The following is a 15,834-nucleotide window of genomic DNA, read 5'->3' on the forward strand; positions in this document are numbered from 1 at the left end:
CACCGTGTTAGCCAGGATGGTCTCAATCTCCTGACCTCGTGATCCACCCGCCTCAGCCTCCCAAAGTGCTGGGATTACAGGCGTGAGCCACCACGCCCGGCCACATCCCAAGCTTTTATCATTGAGTAGCTCCTAAAATGACTTGAACTGAGGAAGTAGAAGGAACCACTGTGAGTTTTTTCTCATGCTGCTTTCAAGCTCTGGGATGGGCTGTGACTTACCACAGCACCCGTTGCCCTTTTGAGCTCATGAAGCACGACACTTGGACAGAGTATTGGAGTGGGACTGCTCCCTGCCTTGACTTGTCTTCCATATTTTCTCAGAGGAAAACCAGACACAGGTCAGCGTTTATGTCAGCAGTGATAATCCCCTAGCAGGATTTATGAATCTTCCCTCTAGCCAACACCTAGGAGCAGTATAGATAAATGCATTTCCAAGTCTGGAAAGTGGGAAGTGAAAAGAGCCAGGATGTTCACAGATGATGACCTTAGGGGCCAGGATGCTCATCCCCACTGGGACAGTTGTAGCCCGCATTCCTAGACTAGCATGGGAGAGAAGCCAGTCAGCAATTCCAACGGCAGTATCTGCATTTCCCCTTATCATTCAGTTCCCATCTCATGGAACCGAGGGGTGGGCGCATACACATACGTGTAGGGACATGAGTGTGCTTGTCCTGAGGTGGCTCCCTGGCCCCGCTGGCCTGGGGTTATGCTTCATCTGCTAGGTACTGGTGATCAGGAGTGATTTGTTAAGCGTTAAGTGCTTGAGGAGGTTGAGACACAGCCAGTGCTCCAGGAGATCCATGTGATGGGTTTTATAGGCCAGTCAGCCCTCCTTCAAGGCATTCCAGCCCTTCCAGCCCTCCTTTAGGGACTACAGCCGTGGTCCCACTTCTTAGAAAAATGCCCAGGCATAAGATGCAGCTGTGGGCAGTCAAGTATTGAATGCACAGGCATCCCCTGCCTTGCGGAAGCCACTCCCCCACCTAAAATCTGCCCACTTCTCTTGTCACTGTGTTCTGAGGCCGTTTCCTCTGGGGGTGTTTTGGGTGAAACCTGGTCTGATTGGGTGAGTTTGTCACGTGGCAGCTACATGTCTTTATTTGGTTTGTCTATTTTAGTCCTCCTAACACTAGTCTTTCCACCACCCCCCCCCCCACTTTGCCCTCTCTCTTTCTGGCTCCTCCATTCACAAGACAGTGTTTGATGAGGCAAAGTGGGGGTGCAGGTACCTCCAAGACAACTCCCAGCATCTAGTCGCCAAGCTGATAGACTTTCTGCAGTGTTGATTTAATTAGAGGGGAACCAGGTGCTCTGTGCTGTCTCACTTGACTGATTTTTTTTTTTTTTTTAGTTTTAGTTTTAGGTAAAGAGACTTTATCTTGGTTGTTTAAGAAATCGTCTTGTGTGTGTAGGGTGAGACGGCAGCCTGCAGCGCCCTGAGGGCTGGGGGTGCCCAAAGTGCCCTTTCTTTAAAAAGCTTACATTTGCTATATTTCCAAAAAGATGTCTTGCTTTTGTTTCTGCTGGGCCATGAAAAGGCCTTGGATGTGTGACATTTCACCTTTACATCAGCACCGCTGTGTCTGTCCTCTTGTAGTCTTTCTTTGTCAACATAGTCTTTCTTTGCCAAGCCCAGTGCTTGCCTCTGGACATCGTGCCGGCATGTCAGATGTGGGCCTTCAGATGGAGCCGGGTGGAGGCTGTGGAGCAGTTTCCTGAGCGCGAGGTCTCTGTTCTTTCCGACCTGCTTGGCCCTGATTCCTCACCACCTGGGCAGTTTGCTTTGGTTGGTTGGTTGTTTCTGGGGGAGTCTTAACTGGCTGGGCATTTCCTTCTCACACCTGTGTGATTTCACTGGCATTATTGTAAAGAAAGCATCACTGTGTTCACACACATGCACAGACTCTCACAGGTACACACAGCTAGAATGTAAGCTCCTCGTGGGCAGGAATCTTCTCTCCTTTTCGTCTATTGTGGATGATGTGCCTCCCATGCTTCCAACGGTGGTGGGGTCTGACATAGCAGACACCCAACAAGTACTTGTTCTTGGTGTCTGGAAGTCAAGCTGTGCTGGACTGAGGAGGCAGGCCCCCTTCGTGCAGTCCATGGGCAGCTCAGTGGCTGTTTCTTGGACAAGCCCAGTTCCTCTCCCCACTCCAAGAGCGACTGGTCTTCATTCTCGTCTCTGGTGCGGCTGTTACACACCCAGCTTTCCACTCTGGCAGAGAGGGTGCGGTGGGGCACGGAAAAGCCCCAGGCCCTCCCTCATAGTCAGCCCTTCTCTTTTGCAGGGGGAGCTGATCACCTTCTATTACTATTGGAAGAAGACCCCCGAAGCAGCCAGCTCCCGAGCCCATCGTAGGCACCGCAGGCAGGCCGTGTTCAGGAGGATTAAGACTCGCACTGCGTCCACACCTGTCAACACACCCTCCAGACCCCCGTCCAGTGAATTCTGTGAGTAGGGGTCTTGGCACCACAGTGAGCGGAGGGGAGACTGTTCACAGGCAGCCTGTCCCACTCTGGGCCCATAGGAGCTGATGGCTCCAGGAAACATGAGTGGGTGTGCACCCATGTTCCAGTGCATGTGTGAAACCTGACCTAAATATAGGCCTATGGTGGGGGTGGGGAACAGGGTGAGGATTCAGGAGGGAGACTTTAGAACATTATTTGTACATTTAAATATTTCTCATAAACTCGACATCATCTTAGGTTTTTACAAAAAATATACGTCTTGGCCTGGGATGTTTTTGGCCTTTTCTTGGGAAAGTTTTCCATTTGACAGGTGATGTACTTGATGTCCTGTTTGAATTCTCATTGCACTTTTGGTTGTAATAAGATCAGATTAACACTTTCTTCTTTTTCCTCCTGCTTTACCAAGATCCTCTTTTTGGTCCCAGTATGATGTACAATCTAATGGTGCTGGAGCCCACACCTTCTCACTCCTAAAAAACTGGGATGTAGCAAAAATGCCTTATAGCTCTGTCCTGGCCTGGGACGTTGAACCCGAGGGGCGCCTGTGTTGCTCATGCAGGCGACCAGAAATCACCTAGCAGGACTGGTGGGGGACACTCGGTGAAGATGGAATTTCTCAGGATTGCCTGGACATATTAGGGAGGGGGGCAGCATGGGCGCACTTGTCCCAGTTCAGACTCACCCGTTACGGGCATCAGTGACAGGGCAGGCCCTTAAGTATGGCCCCTCACGCATAAGCCGTCTGTTCTGGTGACTGACACTGAGGAGCTCGAAGTGGTCCTTTACAGACACTGTCCCACCTCAGCCTGTGCAGCCAGCCAGTCTGGCTGGTGGCCAGAGCCTGCAGCAGGCCAGAGGTCACAGGGGACCCCCCCGCCTTGGCTGAGTATAATGGTGTCTTCCCCCACCCTCACTATGTGCCTGCCACGCCCAGTGGACCTGAGTTCAGCCAGTGAAGATGACTTCGACAGTGAGGACAGCGAGCAGGAGCTGAAGGGGTACGCCTGCCGCCACTGCTTCACCACCAGTAAGTGGCCTCGTCACGCCCCTGGGTTGGGGCGGGGGCACAAGCACTTCTATGTTCTGAACATTTCATGCATCCAGCTGGAAGCCTGCCAGGGACAGTACTTGATTTGACATTTGCATTGTGCTTCGGGATTAGAGAAAGTTAGAAATGTTTAGTTTACTTTACTCCCCTGCTTGGCAGTCGGTATGGAATACTGACTGGTAGGCAGGACAAGCTGAGTGGGATCGGTGGTTGACACTGTGGTTCCTAGGAGCTTGCTACCAGCTTTTCCTGGGCACCCCAAGATGAAGTGGGCAGCAGATGCTTCTGAATGCCTCTCCTCCTGGCCCTGGGGGAGCAGGGCAGCGCTAGCTCTGGGGTGTTCGGGCCCAGGACTGCATGGTGCTGGTGGCATCAAGTTTGGGTAGAGCCCACAGAAGGGCCCCTCTGCCCAGACATCTGCAGGGAGAGGGAGGGTTTCCAAGGCTGGCCCCTGCCACTTCCCTCACACAGCCTCTAAAGATTGGCACCACGGAGGCCGGGAGAACATCCTGCTTTGCACCGACTGTCGCATCCACTTCAAGAAATACGGCGAGCTCCCACCTATTGAGAAGCCTGTGGACCCACCACCGTTTATGTTCAAACCCGTCAAGGAAGAGGATGATGGGCTCAGTGGGAAGCATAGCATGAGGACACGGCGGAGTCGGGGCTCGGTGAGTCCCCTGAGGCCATGGGGCTCCTGGCAACTTCTTCAGTTTCCTGGGATGTGTCGAGGCCTGAGCCTACCAGGGGGAGGAAGCGAAAGTCTTGTTTACCAGAGCCCTGGAGGGGAGCTGCTTTGCCTGAGGCAAGGCAGTAGCTTGCCTGTGGGCTGGGAAAAGCGCTCTGTTCTCTCCTTCGAGGGGCCCCAGGGCGGCATGCCGCCCTGGGTTTTATAGCAAACTCTTAGCTTCTGGCTCAGTGCAGGCTCTCCAAGGCCCTGGGAGCTTCTTGCGGTGTCAATTCCATTGTAGCAAATCTCTGCTATTTTAAATTTGCAGGCTCTTTTGTGTTAGGGTGTTTGTGGTTTTTTTAAAATGTTTGATCCCATTTTGGAAACTTCTGGTACATTTTTCTGCTCACTGCATAGCTCCTCCCATAAAGAGACTTTGTTTTCTAGGTTGGAAATGTGCCAGAGACTTTGGGAGGGGCTGTTTCCAGGTTTGGGGCTGAGGGTACTGACAGGGTCTTTCCCTTGAGCCTCCCCTATGGCCCCTTCAGGCAGGTGGGTGGGACCTTCCTCCGCCCCTTGTATGCTGTCAGGGCTGGCCCGCCCCGCTCACTCAGAAGGGAGCGGTCCACCAGCCAGAACCGTTGTCTCCTGGTCTCCTGATCTCTTCTGAGCCCTCATGGCTTTGCAGAAACATGCTGAAGCCCTCAGCGGCTTGGGGAGCTGAGCAGCTTTATTTGACAGCTTCATCTCTTTGGGTCACTTCCTGTCCTGTTAGATTAAATCCACAGGCGTTTGATTTCATTTGGTTTGGTTGAGAGAATGGACAATTATGAGGAATAAACAGAAAGGGTAGGGTGCTTTAAAGATGGCCCCAGTCGACTTTCTGCCACTCAGAAAGCGTGGTTCATTTCCAGCACACGTTGTTCAGGACAGTCCCTTGGGATGAGTGCTTTAGGTTTGAGAACCGCTTTCTGGCATGAGCCCACCCATTTCCCCACCTCTTCCCTGAGCTCCACACGGACCTTCATGCAGCCAGCGACGGGCAGGGTAGCCTATTGTTTGCCAAGGTCTAGGATTTGCTGAGAGGCTGATGGGGTGTGCTCTTCAGGCTCCTTCCTGTGGGCTGGGCTCAGGTGGGCCCACATGGGGACCGGGAATCTGGTGTCACCAGTCTTTGGTTTGGGTGGGCAGATGTCGACACTACGCAGTGGTCGGAAGAAGCAGCCAGCAAGCCCTGATGGTCGCACCTCACCCATCAATGAAGACATCCGCTCCAGTGGCCGGAACTCCCCTAGCGCTGCCAGCACCTCCAGCAATGACAGTAAAGCAGAGACAGTGAAGAAGTCGGGCAAGGTCAGGTGCTGGGGGAATAGTAGGGGCTATTCTGTCCCTCCCTTCCATTAAAACTGGGTTGCTGGCATTCGTGATCAGCTCCCTCAGACACAAGGATGCAGCTCAGCATTGTCCTGGCCTAGGGCTGCAGACTGAAGGCTGGGGGCCTAGAGAAAGGGGCTCCAGCACCAACCCTTGGGGGCCACCTCTGTCTGAAACTTCCCAAATTCTCAAAGGTAGAGAGTGTGGGGAGTGGTTAGAACGGCTCCCTCCAGAGCCAAGTACAGTCCTCCCTCGGTATCTTCTGGAGATTGGCTCCAGAGCCTCCACCTCCACCGCCCAGGATACCAAAATCCACAGGTGCTCAAATCTCATATACGTTGACACAGTGTTTTGCACGTAACCAGTCACATCCTCCTGTAGACTCTAAATCATCCCTAGGTTACTTCTACTGCCCAGTACAATGTAAACGCAGTAAACAGTGGTTCCACTGCCTTGTTTAGGAGACAATGACAAGAAAACACTATGTGCATGTTCAGTATAGATGTAACCATCATAGTCCTGCCTACATTTTCAGTCCGCGGTTGCTTGAATGTGAGGATGCAAACCTACAGATGCGGAGGGCTGGCTGTCATTCCCACCCCCAGATACGTGCTCCTTCTTGGCCCTAGTTGACCCTTCTAGAGCTTTTTGCTCCTGGAGATGGAACTCAGAATGAGGGAGCAAAGTTGTCTATAAACTGTCGTCATTTCCCTGCTGAGGCTGATGGGATGGCCTCCCTTGGCCTGATTGCTCCTTGTGGGCTTCCCCCTGCAGAAGGTGAAGGAGGAAGCCTCTTCCCCTCTTAAGAGTACCAAACGCCAGCGGGAGAAGGTGGCCTCTGATACGGAGGAGGCTGACAGGACCAGCTCCAAGAAGACAAAAACGCAGGTGAGGTTTGCCGCTGAGCCTTGCTGAGTTAAGCTAATGCTTCTTCAGAAGCCCCCAGCCGGGGTTCTCCCTAGTCGGTGGCCGTGCCCTGTCTCCTAGTGTGGGGCTGGAGTGGCCCTTGACACTGGCTGGGTTGGGGCACGACCTGTGGTTCTGGAGCTAAGCTTGCTACTTCATCTGCTCAAACCCTTACTGTGTGTCCAGTGCTGGCGGTGCAGAGCAGACAGGGCTCTGCCCTCCTGGGACTTCCATCCTTCCCTTCTCTGATTCTAGGAGATCAGCCGGCCCAACTCACCATCTGAAGGCGAGGGAGAGAGTTCAGACAGTCGCAGCGTCAACGATGAGGGTAGCAGTGACCCCAAAGACATCGACCAGGACAATCGCAGCACGTCCCCGAGCATCCCCAGCCCCCAGGACAATGAGAGTGACTCGGACTCGTCAGCCCAGCAGCAGATGCTGCAGGCCCAGCCCCCAGCCTTGCAGGCTCCCACTGGGGTCACCCCAGCTCCCTCCTCAGCTCCTCCAGGGACCCCTCAGCTGCCTGCGCCAGGGCCCATGCCTTCTGCCACTGCAGTTCCCCCGCAGGGCTCCCCCACGGCCTCCCAGGCCCCTAACCAGCCGCAGGCTCCCACAGCGCCTGTTCCGCATACCCACATCCAACAGGCACCGGCCCTGCACCCCCAGCGGCCACCCTCCCCGCATCCCCCGCCACATCCCTCACCGCACCCCCCTCTGCAGCCTCTGACTGGGTCGGCAGGCCAGCCCTCTGCACCGTCTCATGCCCAGCCCACCCTGCACGGTCAGGGCCCACCTGGCCCTCACAGCCTACAGACTGGGCCCCTGCTGCAGCACCCAGGCCCCCCACAGCCCTTTGGCCTCCCTCCCCAGGCCTCCCAAGGCCAGGCCCCTCTGGGGACCTCCCCAGCCGCAGCACACCCTCACACCTCCCTGCAGCTGCCAGCCTCTCAGTCGGCGCTGCAGTCCCAACAGCCTCCACGGGAGCAGCCCCTGCCGCCAGCGCCCTTGGCCATGCCCCACATCAAGCCCCCGCCCACCACTCCCATCCCCCAGCTGCCGGCGCCACAGGCCCACAAGCACCCTCCCCACCTCTCAGGGCCCTCGCCCTTCTCCATGAATGCCAACCTGCCGCCCCCTCCAGCCCTGAAGCCCCTGAGCTCCCTGTCCACACACCATCCCCCGTCGGCTCACCCCCCACCCCTGCAGCTCATGCCTCAGAGCCAGCCGTTGCCCTCCTCACCTGCCCAGCCCCCTGGGCTGACCCAGAGCCAGAACCTGCCCCCGCCTCCTGCCTCCCACCCCCCTACAGGCCTCCACCAGGTGGCCCCCCAACCCCCATTTGCTCAGCACCCCTTTGTCCCTGGAGGCCCTCCTCCCATCACCCCTCCGACCTGCCCCTCCACCTCTACCCCACCGGCGGGACCTGGCACCTCAGCCCAGCCACCCTGTTCTGCTGCGGTGGCTTCAGGAGGCAGCATAGCAGGGGGGTCATCCTGCCCACTCCCCACGGTCCAGATCAAGGAGGAGGCTCTGGATGACGCTGAGGAGCCTGAGAGCCCCCCTCCCCCACCAAGGAGCCCATCCCCTGAGCCCACTGTGGTGGACACCCCCAGCCACGCCAGCCAGTCAGCTAGGTAAGCTTCCTAGAGCTCCGGGACAGGTCAGGCACAGGTGGGCTGGTGGGGGCAAGTTCTGGTGGGAGGGAGGGACGGGGTGGGTTTTGGCAGGAGCTCCCAGCAAGATCTGTGGCTTTTCTCAGGTTCTACAAACACCTGGACCGGGGCTACAACTCGTGTGCACGGACAGACCTGTACTTCATGCCTCTGGCCGGGTCCAAGCTGGCCAAGAAGAGGGAGGAGGCCATTGAGAAGGCCAAGCGCGAGGCTGAGCAGAAAGCCCGAGAGGAGCGAGAGCGGGAGAAGGAAAAGGAGAAGGAGCGGGAGCGGGAACGAGAGCGGGAGCGCGAGGCAGAGCGGGCAGCTGTGAGTCCAGGGTTGGCGAGGTGTGAGGGGGGCGCTGTTCCGTCCTGCGCCTGAGAGCCACGCTGGGCCACCCAGCACTGCCCTTGGCTGCCTGACTCGGCCTCCTGGCAGCTAGAGGGTTGGGTGCTATTTACACCCTCTCTCCACGCCTGACGGGGGCTGCACGTCCCAAGCTGCCGGGGTAACTGCACATGGCAGGTCTAGGCTGACTCCCAGCAGTAACTGGGCGTCCTCCTGCCTGAGGGCCTTCAAGGAAAGGGCCTGTCCTTCCCCTGTAGCCTTTGGGTTCATAACTTCTAAGTAATTTGAAGGAGCCAGGGAGAAGCACAAGGGGTGCCTTGAGAGAAGACCCGAGCACTCAGGCGGTAACCAGGCCTCGAGGGGCCTCTCCAGCTGTCCTGCCTGTGGCCGCCTCATGGGCTGGGTGCTGTGGTGGTGGCCAGCTCTCTGCTGTCGTCGGGAGGAGAGGGCAGCCAACCCAGGAGGTGGCATGAGGGGCTCCCGGTGAGGTTCCTGGCCTGCTGGGCTCACTCACCCGTGCCCCCTGGCTGTCACTGCCAGGCACACCCTCACACGTAGACACCTCACGCATGAGCTTTGTCTCACAGGGGCACACTCCCATCTGGGCCTGAGGGGAGCTGCAGGCACAGATGAGCCCGACCCTGCAGGGCCTGGACTGCATCCTGGTGTCAGGCCAAGGCCAGGGCCGGGTCTCTGTGGAGGGACCAGGGTGGCCTGTCAGAGCAGGCCAGGAGCAGGACCAGGCCCACCTCCGCATTATGGGTCAAGCGGAGACGCTCTGGGGCGCTCTGGGGACCCCTCATGTTTTCTTTTCCTTCCGCAGAAGGCATCCAGCTCAGCGCATGAAGGTCGTCTCAGTGACCCCCAGCTCAGTGGTCCTGGCCATATGCGGCCATCCTTCGAGCCACCACCCACCACCATTGCTGCCGTGCCCCCCTACATCGGGCCTGACACACCTGCCCTTCGGACTTTGAGCGAGTACGCCCGGCCCCATGTCATGTCGCCCACCAACCGCAACCACCCCTTCTACATGCCCCTTAACCCCACGGACCCCCTGCTGGCCTACCACATGCCTGGCCTCTACAACGTCGACCCCACCATCCGCGAGCGGGAGCTCCGGGAGCGGGAGATCCGAGAGCGGGAGATCCGGGAGCGCGAGCTGCGGGAGAGGATGAAACCGGGCTTCGAGGTGAAGCCCCCAGAGCTGGACCCCCTACACCCAGCCGCCAACCCCATGGAGCACTTTGCCCGGCACAGCGCCCTCACCATACCCCCGACGGCCGGGCCCCACCCTTTTGCTTCTTTCCACCCGGGCCTGAACCCCTTGGAGAGGGAGAGACTGGCCCTGGCGGGCCCCCAGCTGCGGCCCGAGATGAGCTACCCTGACAGACTGGCAGCAGAGCGTATCCACGCAGAGCGCATGGCATCACTGACCAGCGACCCCCTGGCCCGACTGCAGATGTTCAACGTGACTCCACACCATCACCAGCACTCACACATTCACTCCCACCTCCACCTCCACCAGCAGGACCCCCTCCACCAAGGTGCGTGCCCCGGCGTGGCAGGTGGGACAGAGGCACAGGGAGGGGTGCAGAGCCTGATGAGTGACAGTCACCATCCAGGAGCGGAAAGTGTTCTTTTCTGAACAGATTCCTCATACTTGGCAGATCTTAGAAGAGCTCAGCATCCACTACCGTCATGGTTTTGCTGTATCACAGTCTGTCCTTGGCCCTGCAGCTCTCCAGAACTGCAAGGCCTCAGACAGCTGCAGCCCACAGGCCTGAAGCCTGTGTTATCGGCCCTGTGCCTGGGATGGAGGGAAGTGGCCTAGGCCCACGGGGCAGGGTAAGGGCAGCACAGCAGTGTCATGTGGCCTTTGGAGCCAAGGAACGTACAGATGAGGCACTGCGCTACTCAGGGGTCACTTGGTGAGAATTAAAAGCACAGTCCTCTTCTCTTGAGGAGCGAGGCTGGGCAGGCCTCCTGCTGGCTTTGGCTGAGTTCTCCGAGCTGACCCACCTGGCCAGGGCTGCCCAGTCCTATCCACCATGGGAGTAGGAGCTCCTGAAGGCCGCTCATTCACCAGCTGTGGGGAGGCTGCTCTAAGGCAGAGGTGAGATGGCGCAGGAGGGTGGCTACTGTGCTTTAAGGAGGCAGGTTCACCGCTCCATGGGACTTGGGAGTACAGGTCCCGTGGTACAGCCTGTGTGCAGGGCTTCCTCACCAGCCACCCTCCAGTGTGGGGCAGGATGACTGAGAGGCCAAGGCCCAGAGGGAGGGTGGGGAGCCACCTTGCTTGGAGGCACCAGGTGCCTCCCCTGCTCCTGTACCCAGTCCTGGCATGGGAGAGCACTCACCATTGCCATCCTCATATCTGAAGCTCTGTTGCCACCTGGTGTAGACCTTACAAGCCTTGGTCTAACCAGTGTTGAGGACAGGTAGTCATTTGCTCATTCCTGCATCATTCATTCAGCATGTGTTTACTGAACCCCTGGGATGTGCCAGGCACAGTTGTAGGTGCTGGCAGAACCCCTGTCCACATTCACCTTCCAGTTTGGGGAGGTAGTTGAAAGATGTGTGCTGGGTTGTGAGAGGTGGAAAGTGCACGTTCTGGAAGAAAATAAATCCGGAAGAGGGAATCAGGAGAGTGGGGGGCAGGGGCAGTGTGGCAGTTTTGAGAAGGCTGTCAGGAGAGGCCCGCTGAGGACGTAGCAGAGACATGGAGGAGGTGAAAGGGCAAGCTGTGGGAAACGGGCAAGAGCAGCCACAGAGGCCAAGGGGGGCTCCCAACCTTCCAGGGACCCCCGGGCAGTGTGGCTGGAGGTGGCAACCCTGAAATCCCTGCCAGCACCTGTGTTGGCTGGAGGTGAGGGTAGGAGGTGGTGTGGTGAGGTCAGATCAAGGCAACTTTCTGAAGGGAGAGACGCAAGATTTGGCGCCAGCAGAGAAGAGAGGGCAGTGCTGGGCCGGGTCCCCATTCTGCGCCACTGGCTCTGCTGGCCTCCTCTGGGTTCTGCAAGTGAAAGGCAGGGAGACAGCCCTTGGCAGGGCGTGCCAGCCCAACACCTGGTGGGGCAAGGCTGTATGCTCCTGTGACCTGACAGGCAGAGGGCAGGCCCAGGTGGCTGACGAGAGGAACCCTGCTGATCCCGGATCCTTGACCAAACCGGACTGGGATTGCCTGTTGGGGGCGCTCCACAAAGGGACTAGGAAGTACCTGCATCAGCGGTGGGCTCATCACTTCTCTCTGCCTCTGGAGCTGTTGTTGAAGGTGGAGGCAGCCACTTTAGGGCAGGGCCACCTGCAACCAGGTGGTGCATCCGGCCCTGGTGACCCGGAGCCAGCTTGGGCTAGGAGGAAGTCATCGGCCATTCCAGCTAAGGGGGACAAACATTGAAGAGCCGCGCGCCGCCTCCATTGGGCCTTTTGTCCTTTCTTTAGGTTCAGCAGGCCCCGTTCACCCGCTGGTCGACCCCCTGACTGCTGGCCCCCACCTGGCTCGCTTCCCCTACCCGCCTGGCACTCTCCCCAACCCTCTGCTTGGACAGCCGCCTCACGAGCACGAGATGCTTCGCCATCCAGTTTTCGGTAAGACTTCCCCTCTAGGAGGGGCGGGGAGGCCGTGTGAGTTGGGTTGGGGTCTGGTCTGCTGTCTTCATTCATTCATTCATTCATTCATGCGATGAGCAGGCAGGTTCTTTCCCCCTGCATGCAGGGGGTCCGTGGGGGAAACAAGCCTGCACTCTGGCACTCTGGGGGCTGCCTGGGGTAGGGGGTCATAAATGCATCAGACTTGCTAAGAGCCAGGACTGCAGGACCAGTCAAAGTAGCAGAGGGGGCTCATAGCAGGTCTCTGAAGGAGAAGCACTTGGGCTGAGGCCTGGAGCATGTGGAGGAGGGGCCGGGAAGGGTCCAGGCAGAGGCTCCCAAGGGCACCTCCTGCCTCCCCGGAGGCTCTGCCTTCTGGCTTTCTGCAGTCTGGGAGGGGCTGGCTCCTGTGTCCGTGCTGGCACCTCTCCTGTGCTCCTTGCCGTTTGCTGTGCCTGTGCTGTCCCGGTCTTGGCCAGTCCTCTGGCTATTTCTGTAGCGCAGGTTGTTTTGTGTTTGGCAGGCACCCCCTATCCCCGAGACCTGCCTGGGGCCATCCCACCCCCCATGTCAGCAGCCCACCAGCTGCAGGCCATGCACGCCCAGTCGGCTGAGCTGCAGAGACTGGCCATGGAGCAGCAGTGGCTGCATGGACACCCCCACATGCATGGTGGCCACCTACCAAGTCAGGAAGATTATTACAGGTGAGGTGGGGTGCTGGGAGGGAGTGGAGGGGGATCTGAGCCCAGGCTCCCACCAAACCCCCCATGTGCCCACGGTGCTTCTCCCGCAGTGCCCAGGGCCAGGCTCCTCCCCCTCGGCCTGCTGGGCCCTAGAGGGGACATTGCGGAACCACAGTGATGGGAGAAGCAGAGGAAGGGAGGTGTTGGGAGGGTAGGTCAGCTACACAGGAGGCTGCAGGCTTGGGGTTGGATTGCCTGGCTATTGCCTTTGGGGTTGCCCCCAGCCTGCCTGACTGCCTGCCTAGGCCTGAGACTAAATATGCTTTCCTGTTTTGTCTTTCCAGTCGACTGAAGAAAGAAGGTGACAAGCAGTTATAAGTTATTTATTTGTTAATGCTGGCTGTGGAAACCCCAGTTCTTGGGGGGAGAAACAGGACTTTTTACATACAATAGGAGCTGCAAAAGCAAAAAGAATATCTTCTAAAGATTTCTTTATATATTTAAAAACCCACAACTAAAAATGTATCCACATAATAGTGTTCGTTTGTCGAGAGGATTTCCCGAGACTGGTTTGGATCTCCCTGCATGACAGTCCCCCAGAAACTTAGTGAGTCCTGGACTGGACTGAACATCCAGAAAGCTTCCCTGCAATCTTGGGGTTTGGCTTTAGTTTTCTTTTCCTTGATTTCTCAGTAGGTGCTAGAATCCAGTTCACACCCTTCACTGTGCGTGCAGACACACTGACACACTCCGCCACGAGTGCTCCAGAGCCCGCGAGGCTTGCAGATCGGTGGCATGGGAATTTGGAATCCAAGAGCTATAATTTTTAGAAAAATCTTTTATTTTAATACATTGTAGGAAATCTTCATAATTTGAGAAAGTTCTGCAGCATGGCTTTTTACGTCTGTAAATAAATAATTTTAGAACAGCCTTTTTTTCTTCCATAAACTACTATTGTGATCTATTTTTTCCAGCCATGTCACTAATTGTGAATTCCTACCAACTATTGACAGAATACAGAGTTGATTTTTTAATAAAAAGTTATATATAATTATCCCTTTAATTAAAGGGAGCAAAGGGGCGTTCCACATGGACAGAGAGGCTTGGGCCGAGGCCTGGTCACAGCAGCGAGCATCCAGGGTTTGCAGGGACGATGTTACAGACTGTCTGTTTTGCTGCCTTGCGTTTCACTTGTGTCTGCTCCTAGCCTGTGCTCTGCCAGCAGCGCAGACTTCTGCTCCATCAGACCTCTTCCATTTTGCACAGGGAGTGCAGGAGGTGAATGTTCACTTTCTGTTCTCCGGTGTCACTGTTCTGTTTCCACGGGATGGAAAGCGCATGGGCCTGTGTCCATTGTAGATTTCCTTCTAGATTTCTATGTACACACACTTGATTGTTCTGGATGAATGTCTTTTTTAATACTCCGAAAATTTCATCATCTAAGAAATTCAAGAAAATGATTCCATACAAATAACTCAGCACATGAGCAACCCAGGACATATGCTTGCCAAAAGGATCTGTTAGAAGGCTGCCCTCTCGTGCTCATTGTCATCTGGATCTTGTGGTGAGGACGGCCCCGTCATTCTTGCCACAGACTGAGGCCACTTTTGAGGAAGGGAGATCCTGGAGTTAAGACAGGTGTTGGGGGTAGTCTGTATTTCACCCTAGGAGCAGGTCTGCATGGTGACCTCACCCCGCACTGGGAAACCATTTGAGTCCCACTCTTCGTCCTGGAAGTGGGAACTGGAGTCCCACCCACAAATGTGCAGTCAGAGAGCCGGCTTTGTGGGGGCCGCTTCTTAGGAGGCCAGGCCCTTCTGAGCGGAACAGTCCTGGAGAGAGCCTGCCCTCCTTTTCAGGGTGCAGCTGTAATGCACTTTCTCTCAGGCTGCGTGCAGGCCCTTCTGGGTTGTCTCCCCTCTGTCAGCCCTGCTTCCTGCCAGGACATGTCCTCTTCCGACCTTTTTCTCTCAGACACTTGACAGCTCTCCTGCCATTGTGCTGGTCCCATCCCAAGAATTGTAGGACAAAAAGAGACCACACTGGGTCAGAGGACACACAGTCCACCTAGGACCCAGACCGCAGAGGGAGCAGGAAGAGAGGCTGATAATTTGATCCAGAAACCAGCAGGTACTAGCTCAAATTCAGGTTCTGGAGTCAAATAGGGGCATTTCCAGTTTCTCTTAAAAACCATGTTTGGTTTCAGTTGGGATAGGATTGTTTTGTCTGTTGAAAATGTTTCTAGGTTTTTTTTTTCTTCCATTTTTCTCTCATTCCATTTCTGCCTTAGCTGTAGTTTCTTAGCGGGGAGGAAAGCTCACATTCACCTTCTGCCGTGGGACTTCAGACCACATTGGCTTGGAGGCATTCGTCTCCTTCTGGGGTGGGGACAGGCTCTCACGGCAGGCTTGTTCCCATGGCTCTGAGTGAGGCCTCTTCCTGCTGGGCTGCCAGACTCCTGCGCCCGGGCCCCCACCTTCTCGGCTTTTGGTTTTTCTTTCTTTTTGGTAGAACACAACATCTGCCATTCAGTTCAACCTTCTTTATCTCCTCCTCTGTCATCCGTTTTTCCAAAGAATTAAGAGTCGAGTCCTCTGAGGTCTGTACTTGAAAACTGTCCGAAGGTGTTCTCGTTAGGTTTGCTTTTCTCCCCGTATCCCAAGGCGAAGCACTGAGATTCTTCCATCTAAAAAACCCTCGACCCGAAACCCTCACCTGGTCAGCTACAGTTTGTTTAGGAGGCCCTGACCTTCACGGTGTCTTTGAAGCCCAACCACTTGGTTTCCTTCAGATTTTCCTCCCTTTGTTCAGGGTTTGGTTTGGCTCCTCTGTGTGTGTCCGTATCTTGTTCAGTGTCCTCGAGGTTGAGCTTCACTCCACTGCGGCAGAGGCAGAGTGCACACTCGGATTTGCTACATTTCTATATATCTTGAAGCTAAATGTATATATGAGTAGTTCGCCGTGAGATAACACAGTGTGAACAGTAGACACCCAGAAATCGTGACTTCTGTGTTCTCTCCATTTGAGTATTTTGTAATTTTTTTGAAATATTTGTGGACATAAATAAAACCAAGCTACACTACAACCC

General features: G+C 56.0%; 1 protein-coding gene across 37 annotated transcripts in view; it reads left to right on the top strand.

Moving 5' to 3' along the window:
- RERE (arginine-glutamic acid dipeptide repeats) overlaps window positions 1-15,834 on the top strand; it is a 469,651-nt gene extending 453,817 nt beyond the window's left edge. For 31 of the 37 annotated variants that reach the window (XM_077988803.1, XM_077988773.1, XM_028843497.2 and 28 more), the window contains 11 exons: window positions 2,294-2,456; window positions 3,409-3,501; window positions 3,994-4,193; window positions 5,384-5,545; window positions 6,341-6,454; window positions 6,728-8,106; window positions 8,232-8,454; window positions 9,299-10,019; window positions 11,917-12,063; window positions 12,587-12,767; window positions 13,091-15,831. In XM_077988803.1, the coding sequence (XP_077844929.1) occupies window positions 2,294-2,456; window positions 3,409-3,501; window positions 3,994-4,193; window positions 5,384-5,545; window positions 6,341-6,454; window positions 6,728-8,106; window positions 8,232-8,454; window positions 9,299-10,019; window positions 11,917-12,063; window positions 12,587-12,767; window positions 13,091-13,124 (3,417 nt within the window). In that variant the 3' untranslated portion in view covers window positions 13,125-15,831. 37 annotated transcript variants of the gene reach the window in all.

Source organism: Macaca mulatta, chromosome 1 (assembly GCF_049350105.2).
Source record: "Macaca mulatta isolate MMU2019108-1 chromosome 1, T2T-MMU8v2.0, whole genome shotgun sequence".
NCBI classification, from domain to species: domain Eukaryota; kingdom Metazoa; phylum Chordata; class Mammalia; order Primates; family Cercopithecidae; genus Macaca; species Macaca mulatta.